Raw genomic sequence first — 15,201 nt, 5'->3', positions numbered from 1 at the left:
TTTGATGCCTTCAGTGAGAATCTACAATGTAAATAGTCATGAAAATAAAGAAAACGCATTGAATGAGAAGGTGTGTCCAAACTTTTGGCCTGTACTGTATTGTTGTGTTGTTGTAGTAAATCATTGTTGTGTTAAAGACTGTTAAATCGTAGGGGTGGACTGCCAGTTTTGTTACTAACCCTTTTTCTCCTGTTTATTTAGTTAGGGAGGTAAGATTTTTGTCATTTATTTCTTATTATTTGGTAAGATTATTTACTCCCTTGATAGAATTGTTTTGTTAGTTATTTTGGCCGTAGTCCACCCTGAAGTTATTATTTCACTCACTTCTGTTGTTCCATTTATTGTAATAAATTAATATTCGCTCGTCAAACACATTTGTATCCTTGTGGCCTACTTGGGACTTGGGGAAGATGGGGGCCTTTCATGTTGTGTCCCAGACACCCCTAGACTGGGCATAACAGTGTTTATAAGAGGAAGAAATATTGCCCACACTTCAAAAGTTAAGAAAGAGAACGCAGAGAATGAAAAAAAAAACAAAACAGACACTTGCAATCCGGAGAAAATAGCAAAACACTTCTATGATAATCTTTGCCAAACCATCTGTAATTTGAAACATCAGCTGCATGAAATATAGGGTGACAAAAAAGCAGAATATGCCTTATTTAGACGTAATAATAATAAATAAATAATTTTTACAAAGGGGGTGACAAAAATGGTAGATTATTTGCCAGGCAATTAAAACAACAGGATAAGTCTAATAGCATTCCAATTAATCAAGAGATACTTCAGACCCATCCAACTTCAGACCAGTAAGTCTTCTTGATGTAGATTGTAAGTTCTCGACAAAGACTCTCGTGTGACATTTAAAGAAAGTACTGCCAGACATAATAAATGGTGACCAGGTATAGGCTTAAAACAGGTTGTTGGTTGATAATATGCGAAGGTTTTTACATCTTATACTTATGAATTCATCCAGTCCAGTCCTGGTGGCAGCCTTCTCGCTAGATGCCGAAAAGGCTTTTGATAGTGTCAAATGGGGATTTCTCATGCCAGCTCTGTCAAAATTTGGGTTTGGACCTGGCCTCTGTCATTGCGTGAAAGTGCTTTATTCCAAACCAAGGGCAGCTGTTCTCACAAATGGGATGCTATTCAATTTTTTTTGCCTTTCCAGGCATGGGCAGCTGTTCCTGACAATAGTTTTAGAACCACTGGTATATGCAGGGTGGAGAGAACACAAACTGTTTATGTATGCGGATGACATTTTAGCAGTTATAGTGGATGCCATTCATTCTCTGCCAGTGTTACTTGAATGTATTGACTCATAGTCTAAGTTGTCAGGTTATAAGATAAACTTGCACAAATCGGAGGGGATGCCAATATCACATACATGTCATTCTACTGATGTTACTTTATTTAATTCTAAACGGGTACCTTCAGGTATGAAATACTTGGGTATTCAGTTAAATCCAAATTTGGAGGAAAAAGTGGTTTTGAATGTGGAACCTCTCCTTAAGAAGATAAAAAATAATTTGGATAAATGGAGAAAATTGAAACTTACTCCATGGGGGAAAATTAATGTGATTAGAATGGTGGTTCCCCTCAAACAATTCAATTATGTTTCCATGATGTTGCCTATTAATCACCTGCCACAATTGTTTAAACAGTTTCATAGAATAATCAAACACTTTCTTTGGGACAGGAGGAGACCAAGGATTAAGTGTTTGAGGGTTAATGTCTTTTTCAGAACTCATGCAAAAATACGATCTGGACTATAAAGGTACTTTTTGAAAGTATTTACAAATCAGAAGCTTTATCACCAAGGGCCAATTCATTCAAGAACCCAGTATTATTTTTTTCATTACACAAGCCAGCTTTTGTTTGAAATATGTTGTTGAACTGTAACAATGTGATGTTTAGTTGTACCGCTGTGATTGCTAAATTACTATTATGAGAATAAGCATGTGTAGCTATCAGATGCCTGTGGATATGTTGAGTTCCAGTAACAGTGCGGTCAGTTTGTTCAGATTTGACTGAATAGATAAATAAAAAAATTGAATTATTAAAAAAAGTTGAACGGGTATAGACACAACAGCAAAAACAAAGCATGGGGTAAGCTGATGGCACAGTAATTTCATTCTGATTCTAGGCTGACCTGCAGTGATACAAGCAGGATGTCCCACTCATCTGCCCATATGTCATCGACAGAGACGACACCAGAGATAATGGTGAGCAGGGTAGCCAACACTCCAATCTGTAGAGATGAGATGGATTAAGATGAAGTTGGATTTTATTTCAAAAGTGTGTGGAGCAAATCCAAAACAAATATGAAGGATGTGAACCACAGCACCTTGTGAACCCAGTAGAGGTTCAGCTGTTGGCCGAAGGATATATGGAAAACTGCCAAAATCTGAAAAAGAGGCATGATTCACAAAGTTATGTCATAGCTGAGCAATAAGCAAGTTTGCTGACATCTCAGAGTGTGTTAAAAGACTGTTACCATTAAGAATGCGATGTAGCTGAATCCCACGGTGGTAGATGCAAGAATGGGGATTGTCTCATCCTTCCATTCTCCAGAGCGGTTGTACACTGACCTGGCGTGTAAACAAATAAGGTTTGATTGATTATTGCTCATGGTAATAGTCATTCTTGTCAAAGAAAGAGAACTCTGTCTGGACTATTTAGCCTGTTACACCAGGTGGATCTGGTTGCCTGCTGCGGTAAGGTAAGCACCTCATCTGGAAGTAGTTTCATCATTAGGAAATATGCTGGTCACAAACAACTTTTCACTTAAAGCCACATAATGGATGAATTACTCACCAGTTGAACTCATTAAAATCATTTTGAGCCACCAGCCAGAAGTAAGTCCAAAAGACAAGCAGGAAAAAAGAACTGCACAAGATGATAAACCAGGTACACTCCCACTGTAAAGGAAAACACAAGCTATAGTTAACTTTTTCAGATGTGACACTGAGACTTTTTCCATACATATATATATATATGAGAATATGAAGAAGTCAGCAACTAGATGGTGAACTAGTGAGCTAATGGAGAATTTAGCTGTTAACGAGCCAGATAATTCCCTCAGGACTCAGGAATTGGTTGAGACCAAAATCAGACATTGAAGGAGAGAAAGTATTGAACTTTCATTTACCACTTGTTCAGATATACCACTCTAAATAAATACAAATGTATCTCCCTAAGAGCTGTAAGTAGTTAAATTGGCAACTGTTTGCTAACATGCTCCCCAAATTATTTTTTAAAGGGGATGAACAACATGCCAACATGGCGTTTACAGCTTGTTTCTGCTGCCCCCTATGCCATCAAAAATAGTTAATTCATACAGTCAATAACACTGTCTAGGTAGACATTGGACTCATCTACTTCTGCAGGCTGCGTTCATCTTTTATGTTCTTTAAGTTTTTTTTTCTTATGTATATAGTTGTGCATTTTCCCCTGAAAATCCTTTTGATTTCCCAACTACATGAGGTATTTCTAAAAAAACAACTTTAAAAAGCTAGAAAGTAAAGGGATGAAAGAAAACAGAAACCATAGGATGAGGTAAACCACAACCAGGAAATTTATTTATTTAGTTTCATTATTAAAAAGCGTACTTATTTTCTATTTACCCTGATTATGACATCTTAGAGGAGAAACAAAGAATTGACTGAAAATTAATTAAGGGAAAAATTCAGGTTCATGCTGTTATATTCAAAATGTAACATCACAAACTTAAATTTTGCTCTTAATTAATTCTGAGTTCTCAAGCAACTATTTTCTCCAAACAATCTGCTAATGATGACTTCCTGTAAATTCCCGTCTGTCATTACAAAGCAGATGTTTATGATAGGATGTATAAATGTTATTTCTTAAATATGTTTTCTTGCTAGCCTACCCTGTACAGACTGGCTTAACATGTGGAACAAAGGTACAGAGGAGAGCTTGTGCAGCACTCAAGGACTCCCTTCAATAGATAGATAACAGGATTAGGAGCTAATGCCATGTGAGGGGAGGTGTAAAGTATGATAGGCCAGTCATCAGATCCTGAAGAGCACTGATCAGCTTTTCACCACCATGCCTGGCCTCACCACTTCCAGCGGCTTATGTAAGAGGCTGGGAGATAATTAGATGTGTGAGCAGGTAAAGAGCGAATGGCTGCACTGATGAAGCAGTTGCATCTACACAGACAGACTTGTAAAAGATTTTACTTTTAGCCAGGAATGGAGAGGGCATGAATACACATCAGGGAATATCCTCTACCCTGATGCAATATGGATAACATTTTCTATCACAGTCAATGCAACTCCATATCACATCTAAAAAAGCACTCAGAGAGTGCAGACCTCCACCAAGCAGCTCAGATTTCCCACCTTTTTATTATTTTATCCACTTCGCTTCAACCGATCACCACCAAAATTTTATCATCTGTTCCTTGTCCCATGATCAGCTTTTCCTGAAAATTTCATCAAAATCCGTTTGGAACTTTTTGAGTTATTTTGCAGACAAACAAACAGACAAACAGACCATCACCGGCGAAAACATAACCTCCTTGGCAGAGGTAATAACAACATAGTTTATGATATTGTAAATCCTCTGGATATTAAGAGACAAATAAACCACAAATACTAACTGATAATCAAATTCATCCAAAAATCTTGTAAAGCCAATAAAAGCAGTCCTGCTCACTGATTTGTAACATTGGCTTAAATGGTGCAATGCAACTAGAGATATCAAAGAAATACCTGAACATCAGTTGTAATACAAGATAAGATAAGATAAGATAAGATACACCTTTATTGATCCCATAATTGAGAAATTCCAGTGTTACAGCAGTCAAGGGGAAAGTCAGATTTAAGATTTCAAAATTTAAACTTAAAAACTTGAAACTTAAAAACTAGGCATGCAAAATAAGTACAAAAATACAAGAAACAGCGATCAATAACAATAATAATAATAATAATAATAATAATAATAATAATGAGAAGTGGATAATAATGAGCAGCTGTGAATGAAAATGAGCAGTGGATAAAGGGAGCACATCTAGTGTAAGTGATTGTATGTGCAAAACAGCAGACAGCTGTGGTGTCCATAACAAAAGACAAAAAACAAAAACACGTCATAGTTGAAAGATATATAAATTGGTATTATCTGTGCTTAAAAAAGACACGAGAAAAAATGTCTGAGGGTCATCATTACTACTTAACACATTTATTTTTTTATTTATTTAATTTCATTCAATCATCCAAAGATAAGTAGTAACCTCCATTACACAATCATTTTCAGTGGAGGTGTGTGATATCTGTCACTTTCTCTTGACTGCTACATGGCCTTCAAAGGTCCCTCCAACCGCAACCTTAAAAGCATATTTTGTCAGGCTGTAAAGTTAGCTTGTCACAAGGCCGATATACATGGCGACATAACCAGGTATTGAAATGTTTAGCTGCAGGAATCGAACGGAAACGAAGACAGGTGAATTCAGAAGGTGTTAAGGATAGGAGCTTAGTAATTCAGTTTGTCCATGAGGGAGAGAAATACAGAAGGGATAAGTTAGTAAGGAGGCAAGGGTGTGGCCGCCTAGAAGGTGCTTGTGATTGGGAAATGCAAGTAGATTTAGGGGGAAAACTTGTTGTTCCCCTGGAAATAGTTTGTACCAAGCAGAGGCCTGACAGTGTTGTGGTCAGTGAGTCAACGGATAGTTTATTTCATTGAGCTGACAGTTCCTTGGGAAGACTCAGTGGAAGAAGCCTATGAAAGAAAAAAGCTTGGATATGCAGACTTAGGAGCAGAAGCTGAGCAGCGAGGATGGAAGACTAGGATTTGTCCAGTGGAAGTGGGGTGTAGGGGATTCATAGCAAGATCAGCTGTCTCGCTCCTGGGGGAACTCGGAGTGCGGGGACAGAGTTTGAGGAAAACAGTGAGGGAAATGTCAGATGAAGCAGTTAGGTGTAGCCAATGGATCTTGAAGCGTAGAAATAATGTCAGTTGGGGGCCAGCAGGGGGACCTGCTAAGCAGGGTACATAACTCCTTGAGATCAGGTGGAGAGATCCACTTCCTCTTAGGAGGAAATCCAGGAAGAGGAAGGTTATTTAAGTGTGGGAGTGGCCTATTTGAATCCCTTTTGTTTGAGACCATGCTGCAAGGTGAGTGTGTTTGCTGATCCTGTAAGTTTATTTAGCTCCTTTAACTTTAGCTTATATTGTAGTTATGCTATGTAGCATGTGAAATAGAGTATGGTGAATGTGCTAGGAAAGGTAGTATCAGCACTGCTTCTACCTGGAGCTCGCATGTACGGAGTCTGGGTTTTGTTGAAGGTGGCGGTGCTGTTTGGGCTGAGAAAGCCATGTGTAAGTAAAGTAAAGGAGGTTATCGGGTTGGTGTGGGGAGCAGTGAGACCTGGCATTAGGGGAGTGTCTCTGGGACACCAGAGATCACTGTCTAGCCTCCTGGAGGTGTTGTGGGACCAACTAGATGAAACACTAGTGAAAGGAGGTTCCCACCCGATGACCCCAAAGACATGTTAGTTATCACTGCTCACTAGTCTGTATAGTTAAGCCTTGCCATAATAGCTTATCATAGGGCTTAGGAGGTTATTCACTGAGTGCTGATCCTTTTCTAGAGCACAAACTTCTTGTGTTTATTTGAATCCATCTTTCCAGTTAGAACTGCTGGTACCCAACGTCTAACAGTGCTCATGAATCCTGATTGATGTGCATATTTTACAACATGTTGACTGCTCCCTCCTTCTTCCATCTGCTGATAAATACTGTACAGAATAGCCTGCACCAGACAGTGTCAGTTTCAGCTGAAATTGAACCTGACAAAGCAAGTACACATGGGTATATGAATATGTTCCATTTCAATCCGTGTATCATTCATTCAGTTGTTTTTCAAAAAAAACCAAATATGAAAAAACAAAATAATGACTTGTTTTTTCAATATTTGTTTCCAGAACCAAAATGAAAAAATGGATAACGATTCGTTTTCCAATTTCCGATTTTCTGTTTAAATGGAAAATGGAAAAAATTCCTTTCATACACTTTCAATATTTTCATCACGCACACTGCGTGACCCGGAAGTTTTTTATATATATGTGTATATATATATATATATATATATATATATATATATATAATTATTATTATTATTATTATTATTATTGAAGAAATATACAAAGATAACACAAAATATCGCGACAAAAACATTACATCAGTGAATAAAGGCAATAAATAAATAAATAAATAAATAAATAAAGGAGGTTTGAGGTACTTGTATAAAGAGATCTGCGGAGGAACTTTTGAACTTCGCAGAGGAGCGCTCCATCGGACATGGCTCATCACATAAAGGTGTATAACATCTCAAGGGTTTCAATGATCACCACGCAACTTTGTAGGCACATGACCACACATAATCTGTGGGGACCCCTCCATTATTGACCCGATCAAACAAAATGGGGGCGCTAGAGAGCTAATTTCTTATCTAGGCCTAACCACCATATCGATTTTTACTAAACTTGGTAGATATGTAGAACAGGACACCTCAAAGTGACTGGAGAAATTTAACTCGTGCTGACGTGCTGACATATTGCAGTAAGTGAGTTGTGTCATTTCCAGTGTTTCTGTGACAGCGTCTCTGTACTGCTCTGGTGAATTCTACTAGCCTGCTTTCTGCTTTCTCACTTCAGTTGCTTTAACGTCTACTCCAAGTCTTAACCCACACTAGTTCTGTTTAAGCACTTATAGCTCTCCTCCTTTCTATGACTTTCTCGCTAATCTCTTAGCTGTTGTTTGCACATTACTAGTCTTGGTAGCTACATTAGCTTTACAGCTAGCGATGACTTCTCCCTCTGCTCTTTCTTGCTCGGTGTGCCAAATGTTCAGTTATGCCTCTGCCTCCTTTAGCGACAGTGGTAATTGTGTAAGAAGTGTAGCTTATTTGCTGCGTTGGAGGCGAGGCTTAGTGAATTAGAAGCGCGGCTCCGCACCATGGAAAACCATTCAGCAGCTGCGGTAGTTAGCCAGCCCCCTGTAGCCGGTGCGGAGCCACATAGCATAGCCTTAGCCTCTGCTAGCTGTCCTCCGGTAACTCCTGTTTAGCTGGGAGGTTGGGTTACGGTTCGCCAGAGGCACAGCTCCAAGCCGAAGCCCATGGCTCACCACCAGCCTGTTCACGTTTCCAACCGCTTTTCCCCACTCAGCGACACACCCGCTGAGGATAAAACTCTGGTTATTGGCAGCTCTATTCTGAGAAACGTGAAGTTAGCAACACCAGCGGCCATAGTCAAATGTATCCCTGGGGCCAGAGCGGGCGACATTGAATCAAATTTAAAACTGCTGGCTAAAGCTAAACGTAGATTCAGTAAGACTGTTATTCACGTCGGCGGCAATGACACCCGGTTACGCCAATCGGAGGTCACTAAAATTAACATTGCCTTGGTGTGTGAATATGCAAAAACGATGTCGGACTCCGTAGTTTTCCCTTGACCCCTCCCAAATCTGACCACTGATGACATGTTTAGCCGCATGTCATCATTTAATCGCTGGCTGTCCAGGTGGCGTCCAGCAAACAATGTGGGTTTCGTTAATAATTGGCAAACTTTCTGGGGAAAACCTGGTCTTATTAGGAGAGACGGCATTCATCCCACTTTGGATGGAGCTGCTCTCATTTCTAGGAACCTGGCAAATTTTATTAGTAATTTAAATCCCTGACAACCCAGAGTTGAGACCAGGACTCAGAGACGCAGTCCTATACGCCTCTCTGAGCTTCTAGTTCAGTTACCCAGCCATAGTTTTCATAGTTTTATACAAACGGTGTCTGTCCCCTGACCACCTAAATTATTTAAATCTAAAATTGAACAAAGAGGAGTTGTGCATAACAACCTCATAAAAAATTAAAACCTCTTCTGTGACAGAAAGACAAAACAGGAGAATTAAATGCGGACTGTTAAATATCAGGTCTCTATCATCTAAAGCAGTGTTAGTAAATGAATTAATATCAGATAATCATATTGATTTACTCAGTCTCACTGAAACCTGGCTGTGTCAAGATGATTATGTTAGTCTAAATGAGTCCACTCCTCCCAGTCATAATAATACCCACATTCCTCGAGGCAGCGGCCGAGGAGGGGGAGTTGCAGCCATTTTTAACTCTAGTCTGTTAATCAGCCCTAAACCTAAACTAGATTATAATTCATTTGAAAGCCTCGTTCTTAGTCTTTTACATCCGACCTGGAAAACCTCGCAGCCACTTTTATTTGTTATAGTGTACCGTGCTCCTGGCCCGTATTCTGAATTTGTATCTGAATTTTCAGAGTTTTTATCCAGTTTAGTTCTTAAATCAGATAAAGTTATTATTGTAGGCGATTTTAACATTCATGTCGACGTTGATAATGACTCCCTGGCTACCGCGTTTATCTCATTATTAGACTCCATTGGCTTCAGTCAGGGTGTACATGAACCCACTCACTGTTTTAACCATACCCTCGATCTAGTTCTGACGTATGGAATTGAAATTGATAACCCAACAGTCTTTCCACAGAATTCCTCGCTATCGGATCATTATTTGATTACTTTTAATTTCTTTTTACTCCATTACACGCCACTCAGCAACAATTACTATACTAGATGTTTATCAGATAGTGCTGTCGCAAAATTTAAGGAAATGATTACTCCGTCGTTAAATTCAATACCAAGTCCCTCAGTAACAGAGGTTTCCTGTACCGACTTTAACCTCTCCCTAATTGATCATTTTGTTAATAGCGCCGTAGGCTCGCTGCGAACAACACTCGACTCTGTAGCTCCTCTTAAAAAGAAGTTAAAAAAGCAAAGAAAGTTCGCTCCTTGGTGTAACTCTCAAACCCGTAAGTTAAAACAAATATCGCGAAAGTTTGAAAGGAATTGGTGATTAACCAAACTGGAAGAATCTCGTTTAATCTGGGCAGACAGTCTCAAAACTTATAAGAGGGGCCTCCACAATGCCAGAGCAAACTATTACTCAGCTTTAATAGAAGAAAACAAGAATAACCTCAGGTTTCTTTTCAGCACTGTAGCCAGGCTGACTGAGGGCTCTAGTTTCACAGACCGGGTGCAGCGGGGGCGCAGCGCACCTGCGCTTCACCAACTGGGTGTGGCCAGGCGGATTTTGTAAGTTTGGCATACCGTGCGCCCTGGCGCAGCTACTCCTCTATCCCACCTCCGTCCCTCCTACTGGCGCAAGTCGGAAAGAGGGAGGAGAGAATGCTTGGAGTGGGTTTTACACACATCACACCAATCAAATGAGCCCCTCTCCTCGCCCTTAAATGCACCGCGCGAAGGTGTAATGAGAGTTTACTCAATTCGCCATTGCAGAAGAGAGCAGCAGCGTCAGACAGCCAAACTCGTCCCTGGAGGAAACTTATGTTTTGGTCCGGGAGGTCTGCTTGCAGTGTCCGAATATACGGAACTGCGAGCAGACCTCCACGGGCTGATGATGCAAAGGTAGCCTGGGAGGAGGTCACCACAATTGTAAATCAATGTTGCGTTTCTCTCGTGCATGCGCGCTCTCTCTTTCTCTCTCGCAGTCTCACTCTGTTTCTTTTCTTTTGACTTTTCTAAGATGACAGATGCTGAATTAAAAGTCCCTATCTGATGCTGTGGTTGTCTGTGGTTGGCTGAGAGGGATGTGAACTCATTAGTTTGCAGCTGTGTTAATCAAATCAGGTTCGGTTTCCATTACCCGTGCCAAACAGTGCCAATCCCCTTTGATCTGACATCAGATGTGACGGGACAGTCGATATAGAGATACATTTATGTGCTGATTGCAGATAGTTGCATTGAATAGTGGTTTTGTGGGTATTTACTGCATCATTAATGTGCCTGATATTCTGGAAACCTGCCTGTGAGGTTTTGGTGACGTGTGCGCACTGTCCGCCGGTCAGCCCAACTTCGGCTTACACCGGCTGCGATCCCCCTGCGCTGACAGTAGACCTGGTTTCAGATGGCGAGCTTTTAGCGCACTTTCGGCGAAGCCTTTTGGCACGAAACTGTCACTGCGCCAAGCTGGATCTGTCGACACCTCCCCACCACGCCGCCACACCCATCTCAGCGCACCTCGGTCTGCCAAACTACCAAACTGAGCATGCCTCGGGTTGCGCTGCTCGAAACTAGCTCTGCGCGAGGTTCCCACTCTGCGCCACCCTGCGCTGCGCCGGGAAACTAGAGCCCTGAGAGTCAAAGCTCTATTGAGCCTTGTATTCCTTTAGCCCTTAGCAGTAATGATTTTATGAGCTTTTTTAATGACAAAATTCTAATTATTAGAGGCAAAAATCATGACCTCCTGTCCTCAGATAGTAGGCCTACCTATCTAACCTCAAACACAGCTGTAAGACCTAATATATATTTAGATTGCTTCTCCCCAATTTCTCTTCAAGAATTGGCCGCAGTGATTTCTTCATCTAAATCATCAACGTGTCTCTTAGACCCCATCCCAACTAGGCTACTTAAGGAGGTCTTACCTTTAGTTAACACACATATATTAGATATGATCAATATATTCTTATTAACAGGCTATGTACCACACTCTTTTAAGGTAGCTGTAATAAAACCTCTACTGAAAAAGCCCACCCTGGATCCAGAGGTGTTAGCCAACTACAGACCAATATCTAATCTTCCCTTTATGTCAAAGATCCTTGAGAAAGTAGTCGCAGACCAGCTGTGTGATTTTCTCCATGATAATAATTTATTTGAGGAATTTCAGTCAGGATTTAGAGTGCATCATAGCACTGAGACAGCACTAGTTAAAATTACAAATGACCTTCTGATTGCTTCAGACAAAGGACTCGTCTCTGTACATATTTTATTAGATCTTAGTGCGGCGTTTGACACAATTGACCATCAAATTCTGCTACAGAGACTGGAACACTTAATTGGCTTAAAAGGTTCTGCACTAAGCTGGTTTAAAGCTTATTTATCTGATTGTTTTCAGTTTGTTGACATTCATAATGAATCATCCTTACGTACTAAAGTTTGTTTTGGAGTTCCACAAGGTTCTGTGCTCGGACCAATCCTATTTATTCTATATATGCTTCCTTTAGGCAACATCATTAGAAATCACTCTATAAATTTCCATTGTTATGCGGATGATACACAGTTGTATTTATCGATAAAGCCAGAAAAAAGTAATCAATTAACTAAACTCCATAACTGCCTTAAAGATATAAAAACCTGGATGAGCACCAATTTCCTGATGTTAAATTCAGACAAAACTGAAATTATTGTTCTTGGCCCCAAACAACTCAGAGGCTCTTTATCTGATGACATAATTTCTCTAGATAGCATTGCTCTGGCCTCTACCACTACCGTAAGAAACCTCGGAGTAACATTTGATCAAGATTTGTCTTTTAATTCTCATTTAAAACAAACCTCATGGACTGCATTTTTTCATCTGCGTAATATTGCGAAAATTAGGTCTATCCTGACCCGAAAAAATGCAGAAAAATTGGTCCACGCTTTTGTTACCTCAAGGCTGGACTACTGTAACTCTCTATTATCAGGTAGCTCTAGTAAGTCCTTAAAAACTCTCCAGCTAATTCAGAATGCAGCAGCATGTGTACTAACAGGAACTAAGGCGAGATCATATTTCTCCTGTTTTAGCTTCTCTGCACTGGCTCCCTGTAAAATCCAGAATTGAATTTAAAATCCCACTGTTAACTTATAAAGCTCTAACTTATAAAGCTCTAAATGGTCAAGCTCTGTCATATCTTAGAGAGCTCATAATGCCTTATTATCCCACCAGAACACTGCGCTCTGAGAACACAGGGTTACTCGTGGTCCCTAAAGTCTCCAAAAGTAGATCAGGAGCCAGAGCCTTCAGCTATCAGGCTCCTCTCCTGTGGAATCATCTTCCTGTTACGGTCCGGGAGGCAGACACCATCTCCACATTTAAAACTAGACTTAAGACTTTCCTCTTTGATAAAGCTTATAGTTAGGGCTGGCTCAGGCTTGCCTTGTACCAGCCCCTAGTTAGGCTGACTTAGGCCTAGTCTGCCGGAGGACCCCCTATAATACACCGGGCACCTTCTCTCCTTCTCTCTCTCTCTCTCTCGTATCCTATTACTGCATCTTGCTAACTCGGCCATTCTGGATGTCACTAACTCAGCTTCTTCTCCGGAGCCTTTGTGCTCCACTGTCTCTCAGATTAACTCATATCGCAGCGGTGCCTGGATAGCGTGACGTGTGTGGTTGTGCTGCTGCCGTGGTCCTGCCAGATGCCTCCTGCTGCTGCTGCTGCCATCATTAGTCATTAGTCATACTTCTACTGTTATTATACACATATGATTATTGTCACACATGTATACTGCCAGATACTAATATATACTTTCAACATATTGTACCACAGTAGCCAGAACTATAACGATAATATTATTACTTTCATTAATGTTGTTGTAAGCTACTGTCATTACCGTCTGTCCTGCATCTCTCTCTCTCTCTGTCTCTCTTTCTGTCTCATTGTGTCATACGGATTACTGTTAATTTATTATGCTGATCTGTTCTGTACGACACCTATTGCACGTCTGTCCGTCCTGGAAGAGGGATCCCTCCTCGTGCTCTTTCTGAGGTTTCTACCATTTTTTTTTCCCCCCGTTAAAGGGTTTTTTTGGGGGGAGTTTTTCCTTATCTGCTGTGAGGGTCCAAAGGACAGAGGGATGTTGTATGCTGTAAAGCCCTGTGAGGCAAATTGTGATTTGTGATATTGGGCTTTATAAATAAAATTGATTGATTGATTGATTGATTGATTGATTGAACTCTAATTGGCAACTGGGTGGCACTATAACAACAGAAAAATTGCATTGCAATCAAATTCACAAAAACTCTGTCTGAATACATTGCTCTTCTTAATGGGTTCAGTTGACTATTTAATCTGCAATTTCCTATGACCTCTATCCCAAACACACACCATGTGAAACTGTACGTGGGCAACTGTGCACTCAATGGGTATGGACTAGTCATTAATATCGGCAGGGGATTTATTTCAGCGGATGAATGCTAACCACTCTCCTTATGTGCAAGCACTGTCTGTGTGGTTACATGAAGCTTTGTAAATAGAGACGGAAGGGGGAAAGAGGCAGCTGTATGCTTGTATTTTTTCTTCTTGGTCTGTACATCATCAGTGCCTGCCTCACACATTCAATAAATGGACTAATTTATGACAGAGCCAAACGCCATTGTTTGGTGTGTAGGACAGGAATAACCTGAGGGGATATTCAGGGTATAAATGGAGTCCATAATTGACCCATGATTAAAATGACTGAAAACTAAAATTACATTTAAATTTGAGTTACTGATGTGTAGTTCTGTGTTGCCTTTCATAAAGCCTGGCCTATTTTCTGGCCTTCAGAACCACACAATGGAAAACAGGTCATGCATTCCTGAGGTGAGGTCAGGTTTCAGGGCACTGTCAGCAGGATTGTATTGTCTTAGCGTCAGCCTCTGTTTTGCTCTGCAGCACACTATGCACTGTAAGCCCATGGCTGCACACACTTCATCTACTCTCTTTTCTTAAATCTACAAGAAGCCTGCATAGACCTAAAATACATGGACTGTTAACTCTGTTCTCAAGCTTTTGTTATACAGTCAGTTAAATATGTATATACACTCTTTCTTAGCTTATTAATAAAATTTCTCGATCTTACAAGTACAACCTGTACCACTGCAATTGTATTCATGCAGTGGTTTATGTAACAAAGAGGAATGGACCCTTTAATTTGCAGTGTAATGTGTTTTTATTACTGATGGACTACTGATAGTATATGTCCAGTAAACTCTAAAAGAGTGTATGTGTCATCCAAGCACTGTGTTGCATTAGACAAGAAACAGCAAGGAATCGCAGGAGTACGAAAAGAGAGGGAGTGCAACTAGCTGAAGAAAATGAAAGGTGTAAATGTGTATTAGTGAAAGAGAATGGACTTAAGTTACTTTTCGATGCCAGTCTAGTTGCAAAAATAGCATTGGTTGTTGAGGAGAGGTGTTGAACACAGATTTTTAGTTAGAAAACACTTTGCTTGTACATCCAAGGGCTGCCGCTGCACAGTACTAATGCTAGCCTGGCAAAGTGAGCCTTGTTTTTGCAGAAAAACAAGGTAACTTGACTGGAGTTGGCAGGTGAAGCAGTTAAAGGGGAAGAGAAACTGTATTGACTTGCTTTGCCAGTCAAGTTATCAGGTAGGAAGA

At 40.4% G+C, this 15,201-nt stretch overlaps 1 protein-coding gene across 5 annotated transcripts in view; it reads right to left on the bottom strand.

Moving 5' to 3' along the window:
* Nucleotides 1–15,201, bottom strand: part of gdpd5a (glycerophosphodiester phosphodiesterase domain containing 5a) — a 160,301-nt gene that overhangs the window by 81,030 nt on the left and 64,070 nt on the right. For 4 of the 5 annotated variants that reach the window (XM_033640081.2, XM_033640096.2, XM_033640088.2 and 1 more), the window contains exons 3-6: nucleotides 2,818–2,921; nucleotides 2,498–2,591; nucleotides 2,348–2,407; nucleotides 2,153–2,251 (exon numbers count right to left, since the gene is read on the bottom strand). In XM_033640081.2, the coding sequence (XP_033495972.1) occupies nucleotides 2,153–2,251; nucleotides 2,348–2,407; nucleotides 2,498–2,591; nucleotides 2,818–2,921 (357 nt within the window). Of the gene's footprint in view, nucleotides 1–2,152; nucleotides 2,252–2,347; nucleotides 2,408–2,497; nucleotides 2,592–2,817; nucleotides 2,922–4,367; nucleotides 4,419–15,201 lie in introns of those variants that run through there. The other variant, XM_078172104.1, reaches the window with a different exon arrangement.

The sequence above is a fragment of the Epinephelus lanceolatus genome, chromosome 11 (assembly GCF_041903045.1).
Source record: "Epinephelus lanceolatus isolate andai-2023 chromosome 11, ASM4190304v1, whole genome shotgun sequence".
NCBI lineage: Eukaryota > Metazoa > Chordata > Actinopteri > Perciformes > Serranidae > Epinephelus > Epinephelus lanceolatus.
The sequence above is the reverse complement of the archived record's forward strand: the minus strand, read 5'-3'. Positions and strand labels throughout refer to the sequence as shown.